The sequence below is a fragment of the Vidua chalybeata genome, chromosome 4, assembly GCF_026979565.1.
Source record: "Vidua chalybeata isolate OUT-0048 chromosome 4, bVidCha1 merged haplotype, whole genome shotgun sequence".
NCBI lineage: Eukaryota > Metazoa > Chordata > Aves > Passeriformes > Viduidae > Vidua > Vidua chalybeata.
In genome coordinates this window covers 21,443,719-21,471,175 of record NC_071533.1, presented here as the reverse complement: position 1 = coordinate 21,471,175, position 27,457 = coordinate 21,443,719, and the positions used below count along the sequence as shown (strand labels likewise).

Genomic DNA, 27,457 nt, shown 5'->3' with positions numbered 1-27,457 from the left:
AATTTAAAAATCATTGCCAAAATAATTCTACCTGCTTGTTTCTCTCTTAGGTACAGAGGGAAAACACCAGCAATATCTTAAAAAAACAATGGTACCAAGAGTTGGAGAATAACATTTATTCACCTTTTTTTTTTTTCTTTTTGATAATAATTTCCCTCTTTTTTAGGAGGGGAAAAAAGTACTCAAAGATCCAAATGCTGCAATACTCTTAACATAACACATGGAAAACAAGTATGTTATACTGAAAGTCTGAATGCCAGTGCTTATCCACAACAGGGTTTGACAGATGGGTAACAGTTAGTGCCACATGCTACATTTCTTGGTTCTGATGATGAACATACCTTTGTCACATGAAAATGATCAGGTTTTTGTATAGAAGACACTCTGGAAAAGAAAAACAAACAATTGTAAAACATGAATTCTTTAATGTTTAAGTATTTCACAGTTCCACTCACCACATCCACCCATACATACATAAAATACTTAATTTTGTTTCCTCTATAGGAAACAAGAAGTTTTCAAGTTAAATCTACAACACTGTTGTTAATATAATGAAAAGGCAAAACTGAACTGAATTCATTTGTCCAGATACAATGTTAGGAAGTCTAGCATCTACCATTAAGTACTATTAGATTTATAAATCATAATTCTCTATCAGTTCAGAGACTTCAACTCCAATCTGCTTTCTGTTTTTCATTCTTTCACAAGAAACTGGCATATAATTCCACAGCTCTCGCCAATTTATCAATCTATCACTATTTATATTTTAAATAGCGCATTGCTTATATTGAGGCCTAAAACAGAACACTTCCTTTTAGAATAATACAAATTCTCCCAAAGAAGTTGGCAAGTTAAATGATACAGAAACTTTTTACATAGTCTTTGGTTTTCAAAAATAAGGTTAATGTCACTGCAATTCTATAGTAATGGCAAAAAGTTTCTCCCAAACAATGGGCACATTCAAACTATTGTGGGGTGGTGGGAAGGAAAGGAAGTATGGCAATGAAAAGGATTAAGTAGAAAAAGAATTGACAGATTTTGTTATATCTAAATTGAAATGGCAGTGTGTTACAGGTAAAAAGCATCTCATTCAATCAGGGTTTTTTACACATTTGCATATACTTATATGCAAAAATACACACACATACACTAAAATTAAAAAAAAAATTAAAAACCCAGCAAAAAAATCTGATACAGTAACATTTTGTTTGCAAACATTGGTGCTGGTACATATGAGTGTTTTCATGCTGTTCTCATAGTAAATTTGCTTTTTGACATATTTGTGTCATATTTCCAACACATCTTCTGAATAAGGTTTGGAAAACCTGCAGCTGGGTTCTCATTTCCAAAAGACAATTTGCTAGGGAGGCAAAAAGGTTCATTTAACTGGAAATCCGCTAACAGAGGCCACAAATTTAAAGCCACTTCTGCTGTATAAACCATCTTTTCAGAAAAACATGGATAGCTACAATTGAATTAGGCATACTTGTTCCCTTTAACAACTCTTCTTTTATTTTACATTCTTCCTCTTTTTTTTCCCCCTTAACTATTTTGTTCACAATTTTTATTCCTTCCCTCAAAGAAAGTCATTTGGCCCTTGGGCTCATCGGATCCCAGCAACAGGAATCCTAATGCAGGTTCAGTATCTACCTTACAAAAAAGGAAAATATATATAACCCAGATGCCATGCTGACAGGACAGGAAAAAAAAATAAAAAGAAGGAAAAAATAAAAGAAAAATTGCATAGCATTAGAAGATGATGTTCTGCACTTGGCCTTCCCCACTTGTGCATGGCTGCTGACACACATTATGTCCACATCAACAGCAATTCTTAACAGAGAGAGGGTTTTGTCTACTCCGGGGAACAGGTCCCTTCTCCCCTTTCCCACAGAGTGTGCAGCCTATGAAAGCCTGACCTCTGGCCCTCCACAGCGCTGGGGTGCATCATTAATCACTCCTAATTGCAGAGTTGTCAATTTGCAGCAACAAAAGCAACAGGAAGGGAGAAAATAATGCCAATACATATGGAAACATTTCTTTCTTAAGATCATCTCTACTTTAGGTACACTTGTTCATTTTTACTACAGTAACTTGAAATGGTTTATATATCTATTAAGCTGGACCAACAGGAAAAATTAGGAAGACATTGATTATTCAAGCCAACTACCATATTTCACACTTGAGAAAAAAAAAAACTTCTCTTTGCTAATGCCAGACTTCTGTTTAAGTCACATAAAAGGAAAATATTTCTTTTTCTTTGTTTTTTACAAAATAATAAAATTTGAGTTTGCAATGGATGACATTGCCTCTATACTCATCAACACAGTACTGAACAAAAATTATTTCATGCCACTACCAGACAACCAAAAGACAGAGTTTTCAAAAATATCATACAAAAAGAAAAAAAAAAGGGTGGGAAAAAAAAAAAAGCTTGATAACCAAAATGTTCATGATGTTCCTTTCAAACAGATAGACAACATAACATTTTCCCCACAAACATACTTGAACCAAGGACATAAATTTGTGTGCCCCACACATACTTAAAACAGTTTAACTTGGCCTTGTTGACTTCAGACCATAATCAGACTAAAAAAATCTGTGACTTATCCCATATTGTAAAAGGAAAATGCCCAGCAAACTGAGCCACCAAGATCATAATGTGAAAAATGCATGGTGGTTAGACAAGACAGTACAAAAGGAAATGCACACTTCAAGCTGAAAAGCAAAACACATCCAACACACACACATTTAAGAAAATTCTTCCTTCAGGGCTATTTCCCACATTATTTTCATAGATACCAGTGAACTGCACAGCCAAAAAGTAATTAAACCACAGAATCATGCATATTCCTTAGCTGTTAGCACTTCACTTGCCACCTAGCAATTAAACATATTAGGATTTCATGCAGGTTTGGTCCCACTGAATGTATTAATAACTCATGATAAAGGTTTTCAGAATGAGATGACACACTTGCCCTGTTACTATTTAATAGAAAAACAGCAGGATGGCTTGAAGCATGGTATTTTCTGAATGATTTAAAACTAGCAGTTCAGCATATTAGTTTATGCAATACTTTCAGTAACATACAAACAAAGCAAAGACATAAGAGCTTAGTATTTAGGCTTATTATAAACAACTCATACAAAAGACCTTGGCAAATGATTACTGTATCAAACTTCATAAGAATTATTATAAACAACAAAAACAGCAGCTGAAGTCATTGCTTACTGACAAACTATTACTGAAAAGTACATTAATTTTTTGCACAGCTTCATAATCAAAGTAATTCATATTTTATTGGAGGGGGGGGGGGAAAGCAGCTATATTTAGCTTGTGTAAACAGATCATTTTGACCAAACATGATCAAATTTGCTGTCTAAACATACCACAAGACATACCACAAGAATTCCTCTCTGATGAATACTTTAATGACATTTAATGTAATTCAAAACATTCCAACTTCCAGAGCAGCCTTATTAGGAAAATGAATTAGTCCACTCTTCACTGTAAGCAGTAGGCCCAGCAAAAACTATTCATTCTTTAAATTCCCCTATTATGCATTCATTTTCCAAGAATTTCACCCAGTAAAAAAAAAAAAAAAAAAAAAAAAAAAAAAAAAAAAAAAATCAAGCTATTTGACAGAACCCTTCTATAGTTACCAGTAAGCGGAAAACCAAATCATCAAAGCTAAAACTACAGTTCTTCATGCTTCTGCAGTGAGTACAATTTGATACATCACCTCCAATGACTGATCATCAATGGCAGCACTGTTATCTCAATAATCAACATTACAGAAGCAAACCCTCAGCCACTAAACTTCTAAATCTTCATGAAACCTAGAATCCAAAGGACATGTCAGAGCTGTCTCTTCTGAACTTCATTTAAAGCCCCATCATCCCCCATCCATTTAAACCCCCTTAGTCAAGGGACTGTAATGTACCCATAACTTAAAAAGCAGATGAAAAACTCAATGGGGAAGTCACAGGAAGGTAACTGTGCTTATACAAGCCCTTCTATAAACAAGGGGAACACAGAACTCTGGTACTAATATAGCTGCTGTGTTTGCTGTTTTCATATTTCTGTAACCAGAAGGATTGTTCAAACTCTTGTGAGAAATACAACAAGAAGGTGCAACACCTTCAATGAGTAATAGAATCATCCGGGTTGTAAAAGGTCTTTAAGATTGAACCAAGCCAGAAACCTAACACTGCCAAGTCCACCAAATTAAGTCAATGATGGAAAACTTCCTCCAAGCTTTATTTGTTGTTCTGAACTGAACCTTTCTAACGGAAGGATAGAAAAGAGGAAGGATTCCCTTCCTGTCTTGCATCCTGCCCTTCCAATTTTCAAAACTAACTCCTTTTTCCTAGCTAGTGAATCATCAGGAGACAAGTTTTGGCAGCAGATACTACATCCCTGAAAAGCCACTGGTCAGATCTTCCTTCTGAAAACCTGAATTTTTCATGGTCTTGCCATTGTAGTCTGCAGTTCTGTTGGTTAGCTTCGTTTTACTTCAATTGACAGGGGAGAAAGCTAAATAAATTCACTTTCTGTAAATTAGCAAACTCGTGGAACAAAGATGACAAGCAGAAAGCATTTAACGTAGCCATTTAACAAAGCCATGACTTTCACTAGGGGTTTTCTGAATAAAAACAAATGTAGACATAATTTAAAGCACAGAAAAAGGAACAATCCAAATATATTTATTTTCTTCCTTAAACATAAGCCCCTTCCCCATCATAGACACAATTCATTTCTTACCAATTTTGCTCTGGCTCATAACAATAGAAGAACACGAAAATTGTTAAGCTTCTTGTTGCAACTTACACACATTCAGAAATGGTCTCCTTGCATACATTAATACAAAAACATACAAGTGTGTTTTCCCACAGTTTTATAGAAGCACACGCTGCCCCAGGCAACATCCCTTGGTACATCAGCACTTCAGCAATCTTGCCAGGGCAAATATCTGTGGCCTCGAGATAGCAAACCTTGGTTCACAGCCCAACACAAGGAAAACCAGAGGCAGCAAAATCATCATTAAGTAGAACTCAATGAAAATTGAAATCTGTTGCAGTCACTGAAAAAAAAAAAAAAAATATTTCTTTCTTTTTTGCCTTAAGAAACAGCAATGTTTTCAAATCTGTACTCTGGTCACTGTGGTTGCTAAGAGATGGCTGTCAACATTTTATTTCATCAGTCATTCTCTTTGTTCTAGTTTATTATGCCAGCTTACATTTAGTTGAACACACCAAATTATGACAGATAGTGTTAATTACAATCAAACAGCGGAAATGTCAGTGCTGCACCCAGAGGGTAGTTGGGCACTAGAACAGAGATCGTTTGTGAGTCACTCTCAACAGATGCTACACTTTCAGTAAGTTTAAAAGGGGATAAATTAATAGAATGTGTGTGACAGCCTTTTACATTTGGCTTACACTATAGAGTACTTCACAACCTCATAGTGTGCCTCCCCAAGTACACCAGGGTACAATGAAGCACTAGGTCAGGCAAAAGAAAAAATATATTCTTGATTTTCTGGCTGCTTGATAGTTGGCCAAATCAAATTTAGGTCTCTCCTCTTAAATTTAAATAAGGTTTGTGATTTCATCATTATGTGTTAAAATAAACAGTGCTGATATTTTAGGAAAGAAAAAACTGCCCTCTGCTTTGGTATTCCTACCCACAAAGGTTTAGTTGTTTTTAAGACCTCCCAAAGACAACTACTCCTCATAGTCTCATTCCTGTGGTCTGTGGCAACCCCACCAATACATTTGTAAAGAGAATTTAAGTGCAGGCAGATAATATTTTATTCTATTACAGCAAGACCAAAAACCAAACAAAAAGCTAAGGAAAAATACCACAGAATTTATCTCACTTACCTTCTGTCAGAGGCTTTTAAAAACATGGTTTTTGCTCCCAGGAAGGCAGAAAGTTTGGCAATCTGGAGTTCCCATGTTATGGTTAGCCCTGACTAGGAGGGCACATCTGTACACACCTGTCCATGACTCCCCTGATTAAAGCCTGAACAGGTAAAGCATCCCCAGTACCAAGTATGGCTGATGCCCTACAATCCTGTATGGCAGATTGCTTCCAGTTGTCTTAGAAAAGTCATAAAGCAGCCTAGATAGAAGTGGTAGCTCAGCATGTTTAAATAATCAAGATAATTTTTATCAGTTATGCCTTGCTATAACTATATTTTTCTTTTCTTTAAGCCTTCCTAAAACTGTCTTGCTAAGTAATAGTATTGACATAACAGCTAAGTGCAAGTGACAAGATAAATCAATTACATCTGGTTTTCTAAGAAACTATAATTTACACATTTGATTTTCTTTATCTTTTAGTGCTTATTAGATAGTAACTTTAACACAGCAAGCTACCTTTTAAAAACAAACATCTTAAAGAAAAGCATAGGTCTAAATAACTCACAGATCTAGTCAGTCCTCCAAAACCCTTAAAAAAAAAAAAAAGCCTCAGCTTCACATTGACTTCAGTCTGTCATCAAATCTCAGTAATAATTTAAAAAATTCAAAACTAAGCACTGAATTATTTTTTCTAGTGCTAGCCACGATATGGTGACTAATGTTTAAATTACCTCCTTTGTTTAAAACATAGCCCAAATAAACTCAAAAGTGTAGTCATATCTATTTTAACTGGAAATTCACCACAAACAGCTCCCCCATCTTCAGCATGTCCTTATTTGGCTTTTTATTTTTTTCCCTTAAGCATGTGTGTGGGAATGAGCATTTTTTCTCAAATGAAAAACCTGGCAATTTAGAGAGCTATTAGTTTATATTTTACTTCTTCTGGGAACTAAGCACACCTCTCCTCTACAAAGCAGCTCACCCATTTATTACTTCCAGGAAGTCTGAGAAGGACGGTGGAAGTGTAGTTAACCATATGGCATGAAAACTGTTTCTGAGGTGTCAGTCAGCAACAGCAAAGAAGAGCCCTGTTCTTCACTAGGTCAGCAGCAAAGTGGGAAGTGGTGTCACCCACCCAGACTCCAAAAGTATTGTCTGGAAATCTGGCAAAATGCCAGCTGCCCTACCATGTCCTACTTTTTCCTGACTTCAGGTGATACAAGGAACAATACAAGCAACCTAATAATTTAGCTTCTGAATTTCCATCTGCAGTGTTTCAAGCTCTGCATCATCCTAACTACAATATGCAGACATGAAGAAAGCCTAGCACAACTGCATGGCTGTTGGGAAACCACTGAGCTTGGGACTACCCCAGAAAAGCCAGGGACATGGTAATAGTCATCAATAAAGAAACATGATGATAAATCTATTCAAAAGGATAAACTCATGTTCATTTTAATAGGACACACTATGGGTTCAGTTATTTCCCATTAAGGTCATGAATATCATTAAGCTTTTGTCCAACTTCTCAGTTGGACCCACCAGCAAACCAGCCAATTTTCTTTCCCTGTCAGCCTCTCAGACACCTCTCTCTTCCCTCCCATGTCACCCCAGCAGCAAGGGATGAATACTCATCCTCAAGGTGCACGAGCACAGGATCTGACTGGCAAAGTGGCTGTCAGGGGCCTCCTCACTACAGACACTCTGCAAGCCAGCGGGTCTGTAGCTGGACAGATAAAGCTGGTCTTACATCCAATTCTGCTAAGACCAGTTCATTACAGAGAATAAATAAACAAGTCCCTAGGTGAGCAATGCTAAGACAGATTTGAACCCAAACAGAGGACCCCCAGCCAATCCCATTCAATCCTAAATGCAGACATCGCATTGACCAACAAGCTGGGTGGTGCAGAGACCCCAACAAAACAGCTGTCCAAGCACAGGAATTTTGAACCCCCTATAAAAGGGAGCATCAAACAGTAAACAGAGCTGTTTGTCACAAGATCTCAGAGATTCTGTCATTCCTGTCTCCAACCAATGACCTAACGTAACACCAGCACGTACCTGAACCAGACCTCCAGCAGATGTTGGGGGGGGGGGGGGGGGGCAGGGCTCCACAGGCCATCCCCAAAGGGAAAACCACCACAGGTAGCACTGGCTGTGGATAGCAGAGCTGAAGCACTATAAAGCACATGCCAGAGTTATTACTGTATCAATTTAATGAGCATGCACTTGAAGAAGCTGTTAACTTTTCCACTACAGACCCTTGCTTTTCTTGCACTTAATCATTTCCATGTATTGTTTATATGGTTATATATTTAAGGTCATTGGTGTAGCAGCATGTATTACAGGTCTAACATGCTGAGAAAAGCTATTTACGTCTCAACACAGCTGTCTGCTGTAGTTCTAGATCTCTAACAACTTCAGTTTGGTAGTTTTCTTATATTTGCCTTTCCTTTTCAACTGTGTATCAAGACCTCAAGTTAACCTGGCCAACAGGTCTTACCATGCCTTCAAAGGAAAGAGAAGTCAAAGATGAACTGTCACACTATGAGCTGCAGCTGGAAATTATTTTGTTTTCTGCAAAAGCTAAGCAAGACAGACTGGAAAGCAGCAGAGGCCTTTAACAGTTCATTCCAGCAGTCAAGAAATTGGCCAAGGAACCAACTATTAAGTGAAGGTGCATAAAGCAAAGTCCTGCTATTTTTCTGCTGTTTGCAACAACCATGCAAGAAGAGAAAAATTAATAAGCTCATCTGACTCCAACTATATCGCTAACTACGAAGTTTTCCTTTCTCACTGTCTAGTTTTTGAAAAAAATACCTTTCATCCTTCTCAGTGCAAAATACTTAGGGGGTAACAGTCACACCACACTTACAGCATATGAATTAAGTTGCTTTTGTGGGCAGCTAATCACTGATGGAAAACATCTGATCATCACAAAGCCTGTTGAGATCTGTCACAACGCTGCAAACATTACTTTCATCTTGCCTCATAGCCAAAGTGAGTAATATTTGACAGGCACAGTATGTGTTTTTATTACCTCATAGGGTTTTGTGCCACAGACATGACTTTCTACTGACAATATCCTGGAATTTATCAAAGGCAGTAATTATTAAAAAAAAATTGTGTGGAAAAAAGCCATTAAAACAATGCAGCTGTGAAATTCAGCTTTTACTTGGACACTCAACTCTGTAGCTACCGCTTATTTTACATGAGGTGGTGCAACAGATACTTATCTAGTTTAACTCATAGTGACATTACTCAATTTGTATTTAGCAGTTTTTCAGACCTCTAGAAAATACTTCATACCTGAAAACCTGCCTGCTTTTCCCAGCATTACCAAACACCCCATCTTTCTTATACTGTTATGCTTTCATGATGCTCTCGCTATCTTTCAAGAAGACATTTATTTTCCAAACAGGCAATCATTAATTTATTCACATTTTACTGTTTACTAGAGGAAGGTGGCAAGAGCTGATGAGTCAGGACACTAAAATTTTGATTCTCAACAACTGAGAACTTGCATGGCAGAGGACAGGTTTTATTTAATCAGTGTCTCTCATTTTTTCCTGTGGGCTGAAGCTTGGGAACAGTTTATCTAACAACACTTGTCAGTTTACTTACTTCTCTGAGGGTTTTTTCCCTATTCTTTACATCCCACGTACACAGAGGTGCAAAATTAACTATCTGAGCTTAGGAAAATAACCAGTTACCTGCATAGGTACTAAATACACTATGTGGCCAGTTCAAGCTAACTTGAACTATTTTCAGCATATGAAGGGCATAGCCCATATTTAAACCATGTAAGCTTCTTTTAATCCATTTAGAGACAACTGTCCCTTGACAGATCACCACATATCCTTTTATAATTAAAGAATGCCTGCAAGTTAGCATCATAAACCATGCATGTTGGAGAGATGTGTTTTTCAAGGGAAAGCAACAGGTGTGGGGCATAGTCTGCATTGGGAAAACAAAAGTGTAAATAGAGACAAGTAACATTATTCATGGCACCCAAATAATGAGATGAGTGTTTATGAAGGAAAAAAGGACACAGATTACACAGCTGACTGAGATAAAATGAACTTGGGCATCCTTAGGTCAGGTAAGCTAACCATACTTTATCAGATTTTGACCCACTAAGAATCCACAGTAGAAAAACCAGTGAAAATCATTTTCCCATTCTTAATGTTCTTCCTGTTATCCCAGTGTTAGGTTAATTTTCATAAGACTTTAAATAAATGCCATAAATCATGTCCCACAGTCCAGATAACACCAAATACAATCCCCCCCGCTCCACTTTCTGAAAAATGGGACAGAAGTGTCTCTCTCAAATATATTCACATGCTATTCAAATTCAAAGGTAAGGAGAGCAATATTTTAAGAGATGTTTAAACTTTCCAAAATGCAAGCTTTTCCATTTTTCTGGACTTGGCCAGGAGTGCAGGAAGCACCACTGCTGATGCATTACTGCCGAGCAACTGCCAGATCCCAAAGCTACTTCAGGTTCTGGCAAGTAAACCAACAGGACTTTAAAAACTTTTTGATCAGAACACTTTTGGACCTGGGTCAGATTTCTTCAAGCTCACTATCTTTCTGGAAGTCTCACTAAACTGTTGAATTCGATGGGCATTTGACTTAACCCTAGCACTGGACGCTCAATCAGCAGCAGGAAAATTTGCCTAACATTTGCAGAGAGTCATTGTTTTATTAAGTTTCTGACATCTTTCTAAAAACACTTATCCTTACATAACTAGTATAGAGAAGAAACAAAAATAAAGGATCAGTGTCCCAAAGCACTACAGAAAGTACAGTTACGCAATTCTCAGGAAGCTTTTAATCAGGGTCTTTGTAAATTAGTAGCACAGTCAAAACCAGATCTGTGTTGTTGCATTCCTTAGGAAATTACAATGCATGCAAAGCACATCAGACTTCCAAAGCAAAGCTCCCCCGACCAATACAGGCTTCCCCTGTATTTCCTAGCTTGAGACCTTGACAGCTTTGCTCTTGGTCTCCCTTTGTAGGGCGTAACTTTCTGCAGCTGAATCAGAGGCTGCTGAAAACTTCCTCTAATAAAAACCCCCAAGGGAAAAACAAGACACAAGACAGCATGATGACAAAAACAATAACACGACTGGTTTCCATCACAGTGAAAGAGTTTCTTCAACTTAATGTTCCAGTCCTCAAACATTCACTGGCACAAAACATGTCTCAGCAACAGGCACAGAATAACATCAGCTGTTACTACAAACTGTTTTTATAGCTACACACTGAGATGAAAGCAGAGGCTAGAACACTCCTGGCATTCTTGTTTCCATTTTGTAACTGGTTTGCTACATGTTAGGCTGGACATGAGCCGGCAACACATGCCTGCAGCCCAGAGAGCCAAACGTGTACTAGGCTCATCCAAAGCAGTGTGGGCAAATGGGAGAGGAAGGGGATTCTGCCCCTCTGCTCTGCTCTGGTGAGACTCCACCTGCAGGGCTGCACCAGCTCTGGGATCCCAGCACAGGAAGGACATGGACAGGGATTGGGTCCAGAGGAGGGTCACCAAGATAATCAGAGGGTTGGAGCATCTCTCCTATGAGGAAAGACTGAGAGAGTTGGGTTATTCAGCCTGGAGAAGAGAAGGCTCCAGAGTGACCTTATTGCAGCGTTTCAATGTCTGAAGGAAGCCTACTAGAAAAATGGTGAGCAACTGTTTACAAAGGTAATGGCCTTAAACTGAAAGAGGCTAGTTTTAGACTGCATATGAGGAAAAATTCTTTCTTGTGAGGGTGGTGAGGCACTGGAACAAGTTGCCCAGAGAAGTTGTGGATGCCCTACCCCTGGAAGTCTTCAAGTCCAGGTTGGATAGGGATCCAAGTAATCTGGTCTAGGTGAGAGGCATGCATGCCCAGGGGAGGGGGCTTGGAGCCAGATCTTTAAGATCCTTTCCAAGCCCAGACATTCCATGATAAGGTATTTTTGTAGCAGCACTGTGTGTTTTGCAGATCCAGCTAAGGCCTGAAGGGAGGCAGCAGCACTAAAGCATATTAGACACACAAGCACCTTGCAACTCTGTTACAGTGGTGTTTGCTTGCTGCGCAAGAATGATGTAAGATTATTTTCGGACTTGTCTATGAGCCAGCTTATATCATGCACTCTCTTTATAAAATATAATCAGGGACTGATTTCAGCAAATGAATGCATCCCAAATGACTCTCTGTATCCCCCCCAAAAGCATACAGATAGACCCATGAGTAATTTGGACCAAATACATGTAATCTGGGGCATGAAGGAGTTTTAACAGCTGCATTGCTCTGATGCAGCTGTTCACAATTACTGACATGTGTTGCAAGGCACTTCTGATTACTGTGTGTTTAATCTATATATAAATGCATTATTTTACTAGTCAAAAGCTTGGCATTTAGATGGTATCTGAAAGGCTTCAAAACTGATGTCTGCCTGTGATGTCCCAGCTGGCTATTTCAAAGTGTGCCAATAGAATTAAAATGTCACCAAAGATCATGCCACTGAGGTATCTGTGTTATTTTAAGAAGTGAAGATAAACTATGGCCGACTTCAGATTGCTTCTTTAAGTCTTTTGCTAAATAACCAGAGACACAGCTTAAAATAAATATGCAAGGTCAATGGCATCACAATTTACATGCTAGCTAATGAGCCTTTGAACTTTCAGAAAGGTATTGAATGGGTTGCAAGAGTTAAACCAGAAATGGGTAGAAGGGTTTTACTTCAGAGCGTGAATGGTAAATGCCAACCAGTCACACAGAAGAACCTACACACTGTTTCAATGTTAACAAAAAAAAAAAAAAAAGAGCAGTTATGGGGAGAACATTTTAATCATTTTAATTATTTACCTGAAATATAAGAGCTTTGAAAGTATTGGCTCGTTGACTGCAGAAAATATTAGTTACAAACAGTTGGAGGCAGATTTGATCATGCAAATTATTTTTATATGGATTCTGCTTTACTAAAAGATATTGTCTTGGCAAGTCATGGGAAGAAGTGCAGCTTCACATTCTACTACCTGAAGGCATTTTTTCATGGCAAATAAAGTCACGGGTCTCAGCTGCTTCCTACAAGAATCTTTAGGCATGGAAAGGCATAAATTTTTAGGCATGCACTTCTTGCGCGATCTCTTTGGACAAAGATGAAAAGCTCAGCTGCTTAGACATCTCTTAATAACACATTTATGTTAAGCAGACCAATGAACAATACAATTTTTTCTTGGCCTAAGTGCTATCTTCAAAGGGAAACATCCACAAACAAGGAGGAAAATAAATCACTGACTTGTGAAAGACTTAAGATTTCTGCAGTCTTTTGCAAAAATGAGGAAACATTTCTACACAGTCCTGAAAAATATTCTATGTGTTTACACAAAGCTTGGGCTACCATGGTTTAGAAATCAATTAAATAGTGCCAGCCACCCTCTGGTCTCCATAGGTGATATCCCATAGTCATCTTCACTCCAGCAGCCACATGCACAAAGCCTGATTTTTGGAGAGCTCTCACCAGGGCTGGTCCTCACCTACCCAAGACTTTCCTACAGGCTCAAGAAGCACAGAGTTTGAAATGACTGATTACAAGAGCTCTCTAATCCCACATTGAAAGACTTTCATATCTGCCATCACAGAAATCTGATCACCTGGGCCCATTTTTGCCAGCTCCTGCCAATTTCTACCAGCTTTCCCTTTTGCCTGCCTGACCATTAGCAATCTACAGTGATCTAAGGCAGGGAACAGCATTAGATCATTAATGACATGCTCTGTAGCTATTATTTCTTTTTTAACCTACCTACACATGTAGCAGCTAAGTCTGACAGATCCTCTGTAGGAAGAGCAACTTAAAGCAAACAAACAAAAACATCACAAACAAACCCCACTCAGACTGATAGACAGGCAGGAAAAAAAGTGCTGAAAATGTCAAGAGGTAATTTAATTCAGTGACTAATCATGAGACAAGTTTTCCATGGAGTTTAAAAAGATAGAAAACCAAACCGCAGGAACATGGTGCATCATGAGAAGAATCAGATGAATTCTTCACTTTTCTCATGAATAAAATCATTGGGTAGAATTATACAATGAAAAGGGTAGTCAAGAGTAAATATCAAATATTTGCAATACTCCAGCTCGCCCTCATACTTCCTTTTGGCCTCACCCACAGTGTGCAGCTATTATTAACAAAGGGTCATTCTCTAATGCTAATGTATGGGAGGCAAAAAAGAAACCCACCTCAGCCAAGAAAACCATCATGATCAAAATGAAAGGTGTAATTTTAAAATAGAAACTTAGGAGTACATCCTCAGAAAAAAACGCAAACTATTTACAACCTTTTTCATCTCTCTTCTGCAAAAAAAAGAAAAAGCAACCAGAAAGAATAGTTTCACAGTGTCCTTTAGTCAGATCTTGATCAACTTGCTCTGTCTGCTAATTACTTGTGGATAGGAGAAACAGTCCAGGTCCAGCCCTGCAAGGTATTATGTTTCTCCAGGAAAGCTGATAAATGCCTCAAGCTCCATTATCTTTTACAGCAGATTAAGTCTTTCTCATTAAATAAAGAACCTTTTTTATTCCACATCAAGAGGGATTCAAAACTTTATTACCATATTTTATCCCAAAATACATTTGTCCTTCCTAGTATAAAAAAGAAACAAGCATCTAAGTTATGAATCCATCCTTCCCACCAAGATAAATCTACCAGATTAAACCATTGAATCAGTTCATGATTTTCCTGACCTTCCCCCCACACCACTCACCAGCTTTAAAATTATCAACAATAACATTGAATTGATTATTACTAATTTCAGCACTAGCATTCTACCTCCACTCACCTCTGCATGTTGCATACCATAGGATTTGTAAGCAACAACTATATGGTGTATTGCAAAAATAGCTAATCTTAGTGGCTAATATTAGTAAGGATTATTGCTTTCTGACTAAAATAAAGAAATAACGTGAATCACGTATTTTATTAATTTACATAAGATATTCTGAGATTTATCTGGATCCTAAATAAAACCCAACCTAACCGTTTTTCACAAAAGTGGCTAGAAAGTGCCACTTACATGAGACATCTAATTCTCTTCTCCCTAGTTCCATTTCCTGCCAAAATACCCTCTTATAGGGTAACCGAGATTTCATATTGATTTTTCTTTTTTTTCTTTGTTGTTTTTTAACGACAGTGTTATTGTGCTGAAACTTGATTTTGTCCCAAGTTCCAAATAATCCCCTGTTCACAATACTGTGCCACCTGAGTCTAGCAGCCCTGCCACAAGGGAAACTTCAAACTGCCCTTGCTCCAACTTGCTCAAATTGCACTAGCAGCTTTATTCTCCAGGACAGCTCCCGTCAGCCAAGTGCAAAAGATACAAAAACCCCATAACCATACTCTCTACATAATTAAGTTATTCAACAGTGCTCCTTTATAGGCAGCTCCAAGAGATGCAACACAGAAATATTAGTCCAGGATTCACTTAATCATCAAGTTAATGGAACAGTCACTTATGAGTTAAGAAGACTTTGTGGATAATGACTGACTTGTCCAGTCATCACCTTCCTGCCAAGACTTGGAAAGGAGATAACTGGCAACTCTTTCAGTCAATAGTCTCCAAGATCAGTACCGACAGCAGGCACACTTAAAAATTTCAGCACTTGAGAGGCCTTGAATGGAAAATATTACACATTTTTGTACTTGCAAAACCTGTTATACATTATATTTATCCCAGTACATGCATTTTAGTGACTCCTGTGTCACTGAGACTTATAGTCTGCTCATGTGCAGGGGCTTTGTATGTAAAGGAAAAATAATCTGTTAGCAATCAAGCAGCATTAGTTACCTCTGAAGTCACTGTCCTCATTAAAACTTTGGCTTCCTACACTCTGTAATACATTTTAAGAATATATACTACATTCCATTTTTTGCATAGAAGCTTAGGAGCTAAAAACGATAATATACAGTCAATAAACAGACTGACTGACTAGGTTTGGTCATTTTCCCTCCAGAAGACATTGAGTGTTAAAAGTCCTTCTCCCCTATAATGAAACTCACATTACTTGTATAATCCATTCCTTTTTGCCAAGATGGTCTCTCTTACAGAGCAGCAACCAGTCACAGGTTAAACAGAAACGACAGACTAGGCCAAAGAAGCAATCCCTGAAAATAATTGCCACTCAGAAAATCCATTTAACTATTTGGTGAAGAGTTTATTCCAAACAGAAAGCAACATCAAATATCAGCTTCAAACCAGTCTTAGCTGCTGACATAGATTCTCTATAAAGTTCGTGCCTCTCAGGCAATGGCTTATAACCTCTCACAGTGCACATTTATTTTATTTTGGAAGATTCTGTCCTCAGCCACACCCACATAAATATGACATCAAATTTTCATGGGGTTTTGTTGTTTGTTTGAATATAACTTGTTTTCCAAGTTATATTCAAATTGTATCTTGGCAAGAGTTTGAAATGTGAGGAAATTGAGGTTTGCCAAAACTGTGTGAGAAAATACTCAGCAGACATCATAAACTTAGAAGTTTGAGGCATTAAGAAGAATATCAAAGATTCCAAAATATGAAAACATAAATCTGTTGTAAATTTAAATGTAAGAAATAGAAATTATTTGGAGATTTCATGTTAACAGACAAACTCTGCTCAGCTAAAACAGCCACAGGAATGCTAAAGCTAACTGGTACATGCTAAGCTAAAGCTTAACATATACCAGTGTTTTACAAAGTAGGGATCAAACACTGTTAGCATCAAGTGTAATTAAGCCTAAACTGAGAAAATATACAAGAACAAGAATAATTTACTCCATTCATAAGCAGATGTCACTAAGTAAAAACAAACCATTCAGATTCAGTTCTGGTTCAAGCAGTCATAAATCCCTCACTATATCTATGAGTTCCATTTTGAGAATTTATGCAAGTGAAGAAAACGGCCCAGATTTTTAAGTGGACAAATGATTACCTAAAGTGTTCTTGAGATATATCAATAACTTTTTTTAAATTTCATCTCAATAAATTTATTGCTACTTGTTTTATTGGTAAATTCCCATGGACCAGAAGCAAAGGCAAGTTTTTGTCATCTCTTATCCTTGCAGAAGAGATCTCATTCAGCACAATAATCCAACCCTAACATCTCTGTGCTGCAGATGTGCCACTTCTGCTAAAAGTTATGCTGTCCTTACTTGAAAGATTCCTAATTCTCTGAAATATAATACTCTTACTGACAATTGCTTCCCTGCTTCTCTTTACATCCCAATTCCTGCTTCCCAGAGCTGCCTGAAACTGGCAGGAACAGTTCCCTTGTAGATTAGTTGCCTCGGGGTTGAGGAGAGCAAGGATCTGACATCTCCAGCAGCAGCCAGTGGCGTCAGGTCATGTGCAAGACAGAGGAGCATTGTGGCACAAACACCAAACAAATGCATCAGGTTAAAAGGGCAGTTCACAATTTTTATGAAGTTGAGACAGGGTCTCTCAAACCTCCTTACTCATCACAGGAAGGAAGAGAAACTGTCCTTTCTGAGCACTTTTTGGGCAGAGGCTGCAACACAGGACTCCACCAGAAGCACCATGAAGTCAGGAGGAAAGCACGTCCTCTGGGCCTCTGCCCCAGCAGGGAGCCAAAGTCCTTTCAAGGCCAAAAATTGCTGCATCTCCATGAATGAAAGAATTTGCACATGAGCAACTGAAAAGACAAAGGGCTTGCAGTTTTTTTTTTTTTTTCCTGCTGGGAATAAGGATTCAGCTGTTGACTAAACTGAAGTGTCAGATGAATCCTGAAGACTTCCTGTCTCAAGTCTCAAACCACAAAGATGACAAAGGCTCAGATCTGGTAAAGACCCTCCCAAAAGCAGAGAGGGTGCACAGAATTAAGTAAAGAAAACTGTCTGACTTTCTGCCTGAACAACTCACTGTGAATTAGGTAAAACTGGGGATACACTGTGCACCAAAATTGGAGGAAAGTGCAATTGGAAAAAAAAAAATCAGTGTGAGAAAATATTTTTCACCTACATACAGCAAAAACGTCTCAATGTTGTTAGCCTGTCTGAGACAAGAATTATGTTGATAGATACATGAACCAACGCCTATAAGACCCCAGTTTAATTATTAGTTACAAGTGTTTGTGATAATCAAACCCACAAGTCTTGTGTAAGCACCCAGGTTCTCACCGTGCAGGTGTTACAAGGCCTGCTTTAGTTCTCACTCCCCCCTCAGGCTGAATCATCAGAAAGCAGCCACAGCGGGTCTGGATACCAGACTAACAGGTTCACTGATACAACACACAGACAAAGCAAACCCTATGGTTTTTAATTCTCTTGTTATTTTTCACGCTGAGTGTTCAGTCCTGAACACATCCACTGAAACACATCCTATTCAGTGTCAGGCTAAAACACACTCCACTGGAAAACGTGATGCAGCGGGGATATTAAAAAAAAAAAAAACAACAAAAAAACACCAATTTATACACAGCTCTGTTATTCAATCACCAGGCAAAGCTGGATTTCACTTCTAATACTGAGCTAACAGCAGCATTAGAAGATGAAAAACTCAGGTCTATTTTACTGGGCCATGGAACTCTACCGTGTTTCATCAGAGCGCTGAGGTGCACACCTTTCCTCTAATTTTATTTTGTTGTAGGAAACTTCACTTTGGGAAATGAAACCTATGTGCACTCCAAAACCAAAATACTATTTTGAATACAGTTGAAAGGATCTACATCAGATGTAGCAGATCTACATCATTAACAAAAACTAAGAACTGCAACAAGCAGTGTTTGCCTATGGGGCTCTTAACAAGAGAATATTTGAGGGGAGAACACACACTTTATTTCACAAGGAACTAAGCAAAAATGACTGGTAATAGTCATCCCTGATTTATCATTGTGATACTTTAGTTTTCTTAGTATCTTCTACTGAAGCCCTCAGAGCCTCGATGGCTATCAAATAAGATCAGATCTGACTACGTGAAAGGCAAATAAAGGTTATCTTCTCAAGAGGAAATGTCTAGTTTTCAGAAATCAAACATTAAGGCCCAGCCAAGTCTGTTGCAAAAGCAGAAATGGAACTAAAAATTTAAAACCTATGCTTAACCACTACATCAGTCCTGACAAATAAAAACGCACCTGATATAGTAAGATCAGTAATGGAGGACATTTTGAAAGTAATATAGCATTTTAAAACAGCTGTAATCAGCACCTGCCTACAGCAGGTATTATTACTAGAGAAACAAAAATATGTTTTTCTACATTATGCTGCAGTGCGTATGGGATATTGGTGACTGTCACCATGAATACCACAGAAGTCCATTAGAAAATAAGGAAATGAAAGCCATAATTGCATCAAAGGCCTCCTGGAGAATACTACTTCATTAAAATCACTTCAAATGAAACAAAATGTTACAAAAACCTAAGAATATAACTTTTCTGATGGCTTTCTGTAACTCATTAAAGAAAAAAAAAAACAAACCTAAACTCCCCTCTGTGGATTATTTATATAAATGAGAGGAAAGCAGTAACCAAAAGAGCTTCCTGAAACACAGCTACGAACCTTTTCCTCAGAAAAACTAAAAGGCAGAACTTAGCCAGGAAATCACACTAAGAGCAAACAACATTGCTTTCCTATCAGTCTTCAATATCTGAACTATTCCACAGCTCCATTTCTGCCCTTTTCTAAAACAAACCCAAAATGAACCCCAAACCAATGTCCCTTCCTCCCCACCCCCAGAAATCAACACCATCTTTCAGCATCTCCTGTGTGAAGAGATAATGACAAGTAAAAAGTGCCTGGATTGTCTTTATACAGCCACAACAGCTCTTGATAACAGTGGCAGAGTCCAAAGCACCTGGCATATAATTGCCACAGAAAGGCTGACTTAATATTGCAGTGTCAGTGGGGACTCCTTTCCCATCGTGTAGGAAGTTGGCACTTGTACCTGTTAAGCAGAAGCTTTATTGTACATCACAGGGATATTGATAGTCAGCAAAATTAACTCCTGTGGTTTTCAAGAGGTTTTTTTTTAGATTTCCATAATGAAGTTTAGCTTAGTTGTGTTCCGACGTTCCTAAAATACATATATTTAATGTTTGGGAAATAAATTCACTCTACTCCTTAGAAGCATCTATGCTACTAAAGTTCTCTTTAGTGTGGGGGTGTTTAAGCACGTATCTCACATTCTGCTTCCACCCTTCAACAGCAATGAGAAGGCTTTGCAACATGCAGAATATAAAGCAACATAAAGCAAAACTTACTTAAAGGAGTTTGCAAGCTGGAAAATGCTGTTAAATAACAGTCACCAGTCACAACCTCACTCAGCCTAGATGCTTTCTGTATTAAATTTCAGCTTGCAAATGTTACTTCTTGCTTACAGCAAGAACATATGAACTGAACAATGCGGAGTTCATTAAGCAATTCCCTGTTGTCTGCAGATGTACTCCTCAACTCAGTTTTGGGTTTTTTTTCATTCTGTAAGACAGGAGAAAGTCATTGGTATTCCAGAAAGTTATTCTAAATCACAAGCAGTCATTTACCATTATCATGTCTTTTATCCATTAGGCAGGGCACTGGAAGCCCATCCTCACCTTGTATACTGAGGCACAGTGTCCATCTAGCACATGCCAAGATCAAGTAAGATTATCTAATTTCCAGATACTGCCTCAACTCCTGAGGTCTCTCACCAGCAACTGATGCAGTCAAGCATCACACAGCTACAAAATGATCTTGCACTGTTTTTTTCTGCAGCCTTCGCAATGAGATACTTCCTACTGAATTATGTCATTTCAGGAAAAATATATGAGAATGAACCTTCACTGTTCCTGTCTTCACAGACAGAAATTAATTGTGTCAGATCTAAACCAGAATACAGATTTGTTTTATTTTAGTTTTATAATAGAGTGAAAATAGGCTTCTAAATTACTGTACACCTAAACATCAAGCCAAAGCTATTACCTTACTAATGATCTGCTTGTGTAAAGCCATGTTTTTTGCACTGCATTTTTTTGCTTTAACAATTTAATTTTTGTTTTCTAAAAGCATAATTATACATCACAGTGGTTTAATCGCTATAGCAGAACTATAATGGAAGGCAAGTACTTTCATATTGATCTTAAATATAGGAATGGAAGAATGCAGTCTATATAATAACAACATGTGATAAGCATTTATTTTTAGGCTAATCCAAACATATCTGAAAGATATGCATGGGTTCAGGCTTTAAAACAAATATCTGTAGAGTCAGCAAAATTACTAAAACAAACAAACACAAAAAAACCCCAAAACAAGCAAAAAACCTCCACAAACCAACCCCGACTTGACTTCCCTGTCTGAAAACAAGTAGTATTTTTAAGAAACAAACTAAGAGTCAAATTCAGAATTACTTTTTGCTGTATTTGTCAGACATCTGTGCTATGCAACAGTTCATATAAAGCAATTGCACAGATGTTTCTCACTGGTTAAGGCAAAAAAAGCAAGATGACCAATTAAGGCACTTTAGTTGCCACTTGATCCATTGCAAACAGATGAGAACTTCTAGGATCCAAAGCTTTCCTCCCTTCATTTTCACAAGGGACTCTCAGGTGCAAACCTCCACCACAATCCCTCACTGCTGTTCAAATAGCGATGTCCCAATTTACCTCCTCCCCAGCTTTTTATCAGCTTCTGCTGATTATAACACCTGAGCTACTCTCCCAAGCAACCTTACCAACCTTTATTCCATCAAGGACTTGGACTGTGAGGTTAGGAATTTGACAATGTATCCCAAATTGAACTTACAAGCTCTCAGGTTGTGAGAGACAGTTTCTTGATGATGGCCTCCTCGTTTTCACACAAAAGAAGGTGATGTTTTTAAATATCCACCTAATATGACTGCCCTTGGTTTAACCCACCACAATATAGTTTTGTTGACAAAACCTCAAAAACATAATGGTAAAATGGCTGCAATTGCTGCAACTCAGAGGTGATATTTTGCATTTCCCTGGAGGCAAGCAAACTAAAACTAAAAGGAAAACCAAAACACCAACATGATGTTAATGGTTTCTTCTTTAACTCCCTCTGCTGGATTTTCAACTTCCTGAGGTGGTATTAACTATATGGGGGCCAGAGAACAATGTACCTGAAATTAAAAGTGAAAAAACATCTTTAAACTTTAATTTGAAGGAAATATTTTCATGTTCAGTAAATAGAAATCTGCCTTTGTTTCAGTAAATGGCAATCTACCAATGGTACTTGCCATTGTCCACCATCTATATCTACTACTGTTTTTATGTTCCTATGCTACTTACTGCAGCAACCTTAAGAAACTGCACAGCCTTTACAAATCTTTTGCAGCTCTAAAGATTCCCAGCAAAACTCTAAGGTACACAACGTGAGAAAGGCTGCTATTCCTGTTGCTTAACTCGCCCTCAGTCCCACCCATTTTCCTGGCAGATGGGTAGGTATCATCCTGTACAAGTCACTGAACTCTGCTTTTTACCCTGCAACCTTCCACTTTGATCCCAGCAATTCTCCTTTGAACTTTCAAGCAAGCTTTTAGTTTGTTGGATTCACTTAGCTGCAGCATGTTCTGTGGTTCATCTAATTGCTACCTGACCAGCAGGAAAGTGCTATGTACAAGATGACTCTGAATTTCAGCTGGAAGCAAGAGCTGTACCCTTCCATTCATTTAGTGTGTGGGCAGGCTTTCCAAAGGCATGGCTTAGCTAGCTAAACTTGCTCAGCTCCTAAATTAGGAGCAAAAGGTTCCTACTTTGCTTCCAACAAGTACATAGATTTATACAACAACCTTTGGATGAAAAAAAAAAAACAGCATCATTCATTGGCTTTGAATTCTTTGGACAATGTTTCAACCCAATATCACTGAATTTCAGAGCGAGATAAAACAGGAGGACTTAAGACGACCCAGCTGACTGCATTGCAATGCACAGTACAAAAAGGCCACAGTCAGTAACAGAAAGCTCTCCATGATTGTTTAAAGTCTCAGCAGGCTCCACTGAGTGAGCTACCTGAACAGCTGACACCTCAAAGCCTAGTGACATGGCTAAACAAGAGATGAGAATGTCTGTTTGGGAGGCACTGTTTTTCACCTAGTTATTTTCAGGCATAACCACTGAAAGCTAGTATTAATGACTGAAAGTAAACTAGCCTTGGGGAATAAATTCCCAAAAGTTTTGAACAGCATTTGAACTACCAATATACAGTTTGTTTACACATACCAAGCCATACTGCCTCAACTGAGTTCTGTAAATTTTTTGTGTCTCAGCTCTCTCAATTAAAAAGAAATTATTTCCTTAATCATTCAGCACTAAGTTTTGACATTTCTGAAACAAGTTACATAAGAATTAGTATTACAAAAAGAATGACAGCAAAAAAAAAAATTTTCAGATTTTGAAAAAATTACTTGGAAGCTGTGGTATCTTTCAACCAATTATAATTGTCTCTGTTCAGCTGGCATAGGATAATGAAGCTTCTATCTTTCTAAAAAAGCAAATCACTGAAGAACCAAACTAAAGTCAAAATACCTATGTATAGGAAATTATGATGACTAAAGTGGGGAGAAAAATATAGGACTTCAGAATGCATTCTTATCATACTTTTCTTCAGGCTCGTCCATATATGGTTTAGGGAAACAGAATACCCACCCAAGGAACCTATGACTCATAGAACTGAAACATGAGTTTTAACCACCATCTAAAGTGAAGCCTATAAATTAAACAAAAAATAGTAAGAAAAAAGCTAATCTTACTGCTGAAAACCCTTTCCAAATTTGTTAACTTGAAAAAAGATCTTACAAAATAGAATTCAAATGATCCATGAGCATTTTTTTCTTGTTTACCCCATCTTAAATCATGAGAATTTCAGCTGCCCTTAAGCTAAAAGCCTAGATTTCACGATCCCTGAAAGAAAAACCAAAAAGATAAAGGAGGACAGTACAATAAAGATTCATACTCAGGCAGGCAGCTAAAACAAATATCATGGCTTTTGAGTTTACCAACTGCACAACTCAGCCCTGTGGCTCAACTAAATTTTGTCTCTGAGTCCTGTAGGACATCAAGAATACCCAGAAGGCCCCAGCTTCACCTGTGATACTTGGGCAACCCCATGCTTTAAAAAGATTTAGGGAAAAAACCCAACAAGCCCGCGGCCATCACTTAAATTCATCTATTGCTTTGTGGCAGCTGTGTTCCTTCACTGAAGAGCTGGAATCAGAACTACAGTAACTGCTCACTGCCAGCTTACTGCACCCAGAAAATTTTTTTCACCCAAACAGAGAAGCACTGCAATATAGCAATAGAGGAGTAAACAACCTGGAGAACCCTCCTTTCACTTCCTAAGCCAAGCAATCTCAATGCCTTTTGTCCTAAATTAGTAAATTTATGGACAGAGTGAAAGAAATTCCTTTACAAAGCAAATTATACCCATGCAGATCTGTTTTACTAAATAGAGAGATAAATATGTTCTCTGTCTTATAGGAAAAACAAAGCCCAAGACTTTCCATCTTTCCTCTTTTACTTTTATCCCTGCATTGCTGACACTTTTCACAGAAGTTTCACAGGTATTATGATCTCATTCATCTGCAGAAATCCACAATTCTTTATCCTTCTCACTCCCAAAGAATCATTAAGGCAAATCTCTGAAGAAACAGTCCCCAAAAATAATATTTTAAAAATAGGTGGTGGCTTTTAGCTGTTCAGCAACTTAGAGATTTATTTATGAAAGTCCATGCTAAGTTACTGAACTTGAAAATATACCCATATATCCAAAAAGCAAGCATCTAGTTTCCATCTGTCCTAATGGGAAACTGGAATGGCTTTAGATGAAAATGAAATATGGGGGTGCAAAAGAGCAAGATCTCAGAAAGGGAGGGAAACAAAAATTGGAGGGGGGAAGAGATTTATCAAGAAACTAAAATAGCAAGTTACAAAATAAAAAGAAGAGAAAAAACCCACACTCCATATTTTTGAGTCATATAATGTCACAGCACACGTTGCAGTTGAGATGGCCACGATACACAGAGTATCTCCAGACAATTTCAGAAAGCGTCAACCCATACAGAGTAACAGCACACCACTGAAGAAGGCTTCAAGTGACAGCCCCTATTTTTCTTCAGCCCAACCTTTTATACCCCTCATGTCCATGCATGGCACCTGTGTGCCCTCTGTTCCCTTTGGTGATGGTCAGTGCGCCTGGGCACTCCATGGCTCATTGCTGCCAATGCTGCTCACCTGCTTTTCACAGCTCACTGCGGATGAGGCTGGCCACAGCCCCACCCCAATTACCACAAACTGTGAACCTACAATATAATATGAAAAATGAGCAAGTAACATGCCTACATTCAGATTTCATTTCAGAACTGAAAAAAAAGATATATCTTCTATACTAAACAATGAGACTTGTTTACAAAGCCTATTGATTTTAAAGACATACACCTGAAAATACTTGCGAACACACGCAAATGTTAAGCAACTACTACTGCACACAGGGCTGGCAAAGCACAATTTTGCCCATTTGTACTTGAGCAACCTCTAAGCAAAGTGGACTTGCAATTGTGTCAGCTGCACCTCCAACTGCACCTCCAGCTCCTTTCCAGGGCAACAATTCCATGTTTAAAAAACCTAGCTGTGATACTGCCTTACACAGAACAAAGGGAAGCTTTTATTTGCCCGTCAAATATTTTGCCAACATTCAATTACAAGTTACAAAACATCTGAATTGGTTTTCCACAAGGGGCACTTGCATATCTGCCTACATAAATATACTGCTTTAAATCTGTAAGTAAAGATTTTGAAGGCAGTACTTTAAATATCCCTTCCAACCTCCCAAATAAGCTAATTCTTGCCCCTGGTTTAGTTTCTCTTAATTTTATTTTTTCTAGTTTGCACATGAAGAAGAGAGGAAGCCAAGTGAAAACCTAACAGAACAGAAAAATATAATTATGGAGAACACTCAATATTAAAATGGCTTATCTTGCCACCCTGTTTATACTCTCAAGCTCCCTTCCCATGGGCAGCCAGCATCTCCAGTTAGCATGAGTCAGTCTGACTCCAAGAAGCATCTTCTTCCAGGCTATAAAGAACAAATAAACAGCAGGGCAAAGAAATTTTCACAGGCAGAGGAACCAGGAGAACACTGCCTACACCTTTGGTTTCTTGGGATACAGGCAGAATTCAAAACAGCTTAGACCAAGAGACTACAAAGCAGCAGAGTCACAAGACACATCTGTCACACACCCAGATGCCAGGACCAAGGCTATTCCTTTGATCCCTGTTAGTCTGATCCTGACTTAGCCTTCAGCTGTCGGGTAGCCAACAGTGGTGAGTCAGATGCTACACTAGGTAGGAAGGCTGAGAAAGCAGGGGATCAGGCTAACTCATGATTAATTTGATTCTCAAACCACTTATCTCTGTACCTAACCAGAAGCAGCCTCAGACAAGTTATTACCTGACTGGGACACACCTGCCGTGACTTTCCTATATCCAATATTAACCCTGCCCATACAATTATGGTGACAGGAGAAAGTGGGCCAACCCACCCTGCAGTGGGTTGGCTGCAGTGACTCAGTGGGTCCTGGAAAATGCATTTCTGAGCGACCTGCTCGTCTCCTTGGGAGTCAGAAAAGCAAATGACACACTAGATACAACATGTAGTTTTTCTAATGAGCTGGTATAATACCTGTCTTTCATCAAGAAACTTTTAATGCCACCTTTACAAGTTTCACTCAGGGAGATGCCCTAGGCACAAACCACACCACAAGGTACTCCTTTCCTCAGACTGAGCAAAGGAAATCCCTTAGTCAGGGTAGCTAAGCACCAAAGTACAGGACAATGGGAAAAACAAGAAACAACAAGTAGTGCTGCAGCCTCTTACAGAAGAGAGCACTCACACAACCATTCAAATACATGGCACTTAGGGCTGGGAACAAGCAACTGCCACCCTCGAGATGGATGGTTGTCAGATCTGCAACCACATAATCTCTTTTTATTCTAACACTGATTAATTCACTGAAAGATGTAGTCCTTTCGTTAAGGGGAGGATAATTTGCCCCCAAAAACAGTCAATAACTGGTGAAGAGTTATGGTACCTCATCAAGAAACTTTGCACTGCTGAAGGCAGGCCTGAACAGCAATCATGGCCTACAACTGCTGCTATTTTCTTTGAAAACAAGAAGAGATGCTTTTCCCTATGTGATGGATTCACAGGCCAATCTCCTAGCTAGTCTTCTAGCAAAAGACAGGTAGCCCTGGGAGGCTTTTGAGAATAGGAGGAATTTATTGCTTATGCTGTTGCTCATTCTACTTCAGGTTCAATAACCCATATGTGAGCCTCCTGCTCCTCTCCTGCAAAACACTCCCAAAACACAGCCCCAGGCTATACCAGAGATATGCTGGGATTCAATAAATTCTATGATTTAGTATTGAAATTGGGCCAAGCTGCAACTTCTATAGCAGGCACTTCAATTAGCAAAGGGAGGCTGCTACTTAGTGACATAGTGGTAGCATCATGGTGGAAACATCTCCCAGACTCTGAGCAGAAGTATTTTGATACATTTAACTAAAGGGTTAACTATTTAAATCTATCATTCTGTTAGCCAGTAAGAATGGTGCTG

General features: G+C 38.4%; 1 protein-coding gene across 5 annotated transcripts in view; it reads right to left on the bottom strand.

Annotated features, from left to right (window-relative positions):
• Window positions 1-27,457, bottom strand: part of PDLIM5 (PDZ and LIM domain 5) — a 125,931-nt gene that overhangs the window by 55,992 nt on the left and 42,482 nt on the right. For all 5 annotated transcript variants that reach the window (XM_053940846.1, XM_053940847.1, XM_053940848.1 and 2 more), the window contains exon 4: window positions 342-384. In XM_053940846.1, coding sequence (XP_053796821.1) covers window positions 342-384 — 43 coding nt within the window. The remainder of the gene's footprint in view (window positions 1-341; window positions 385-27,457) is intronic.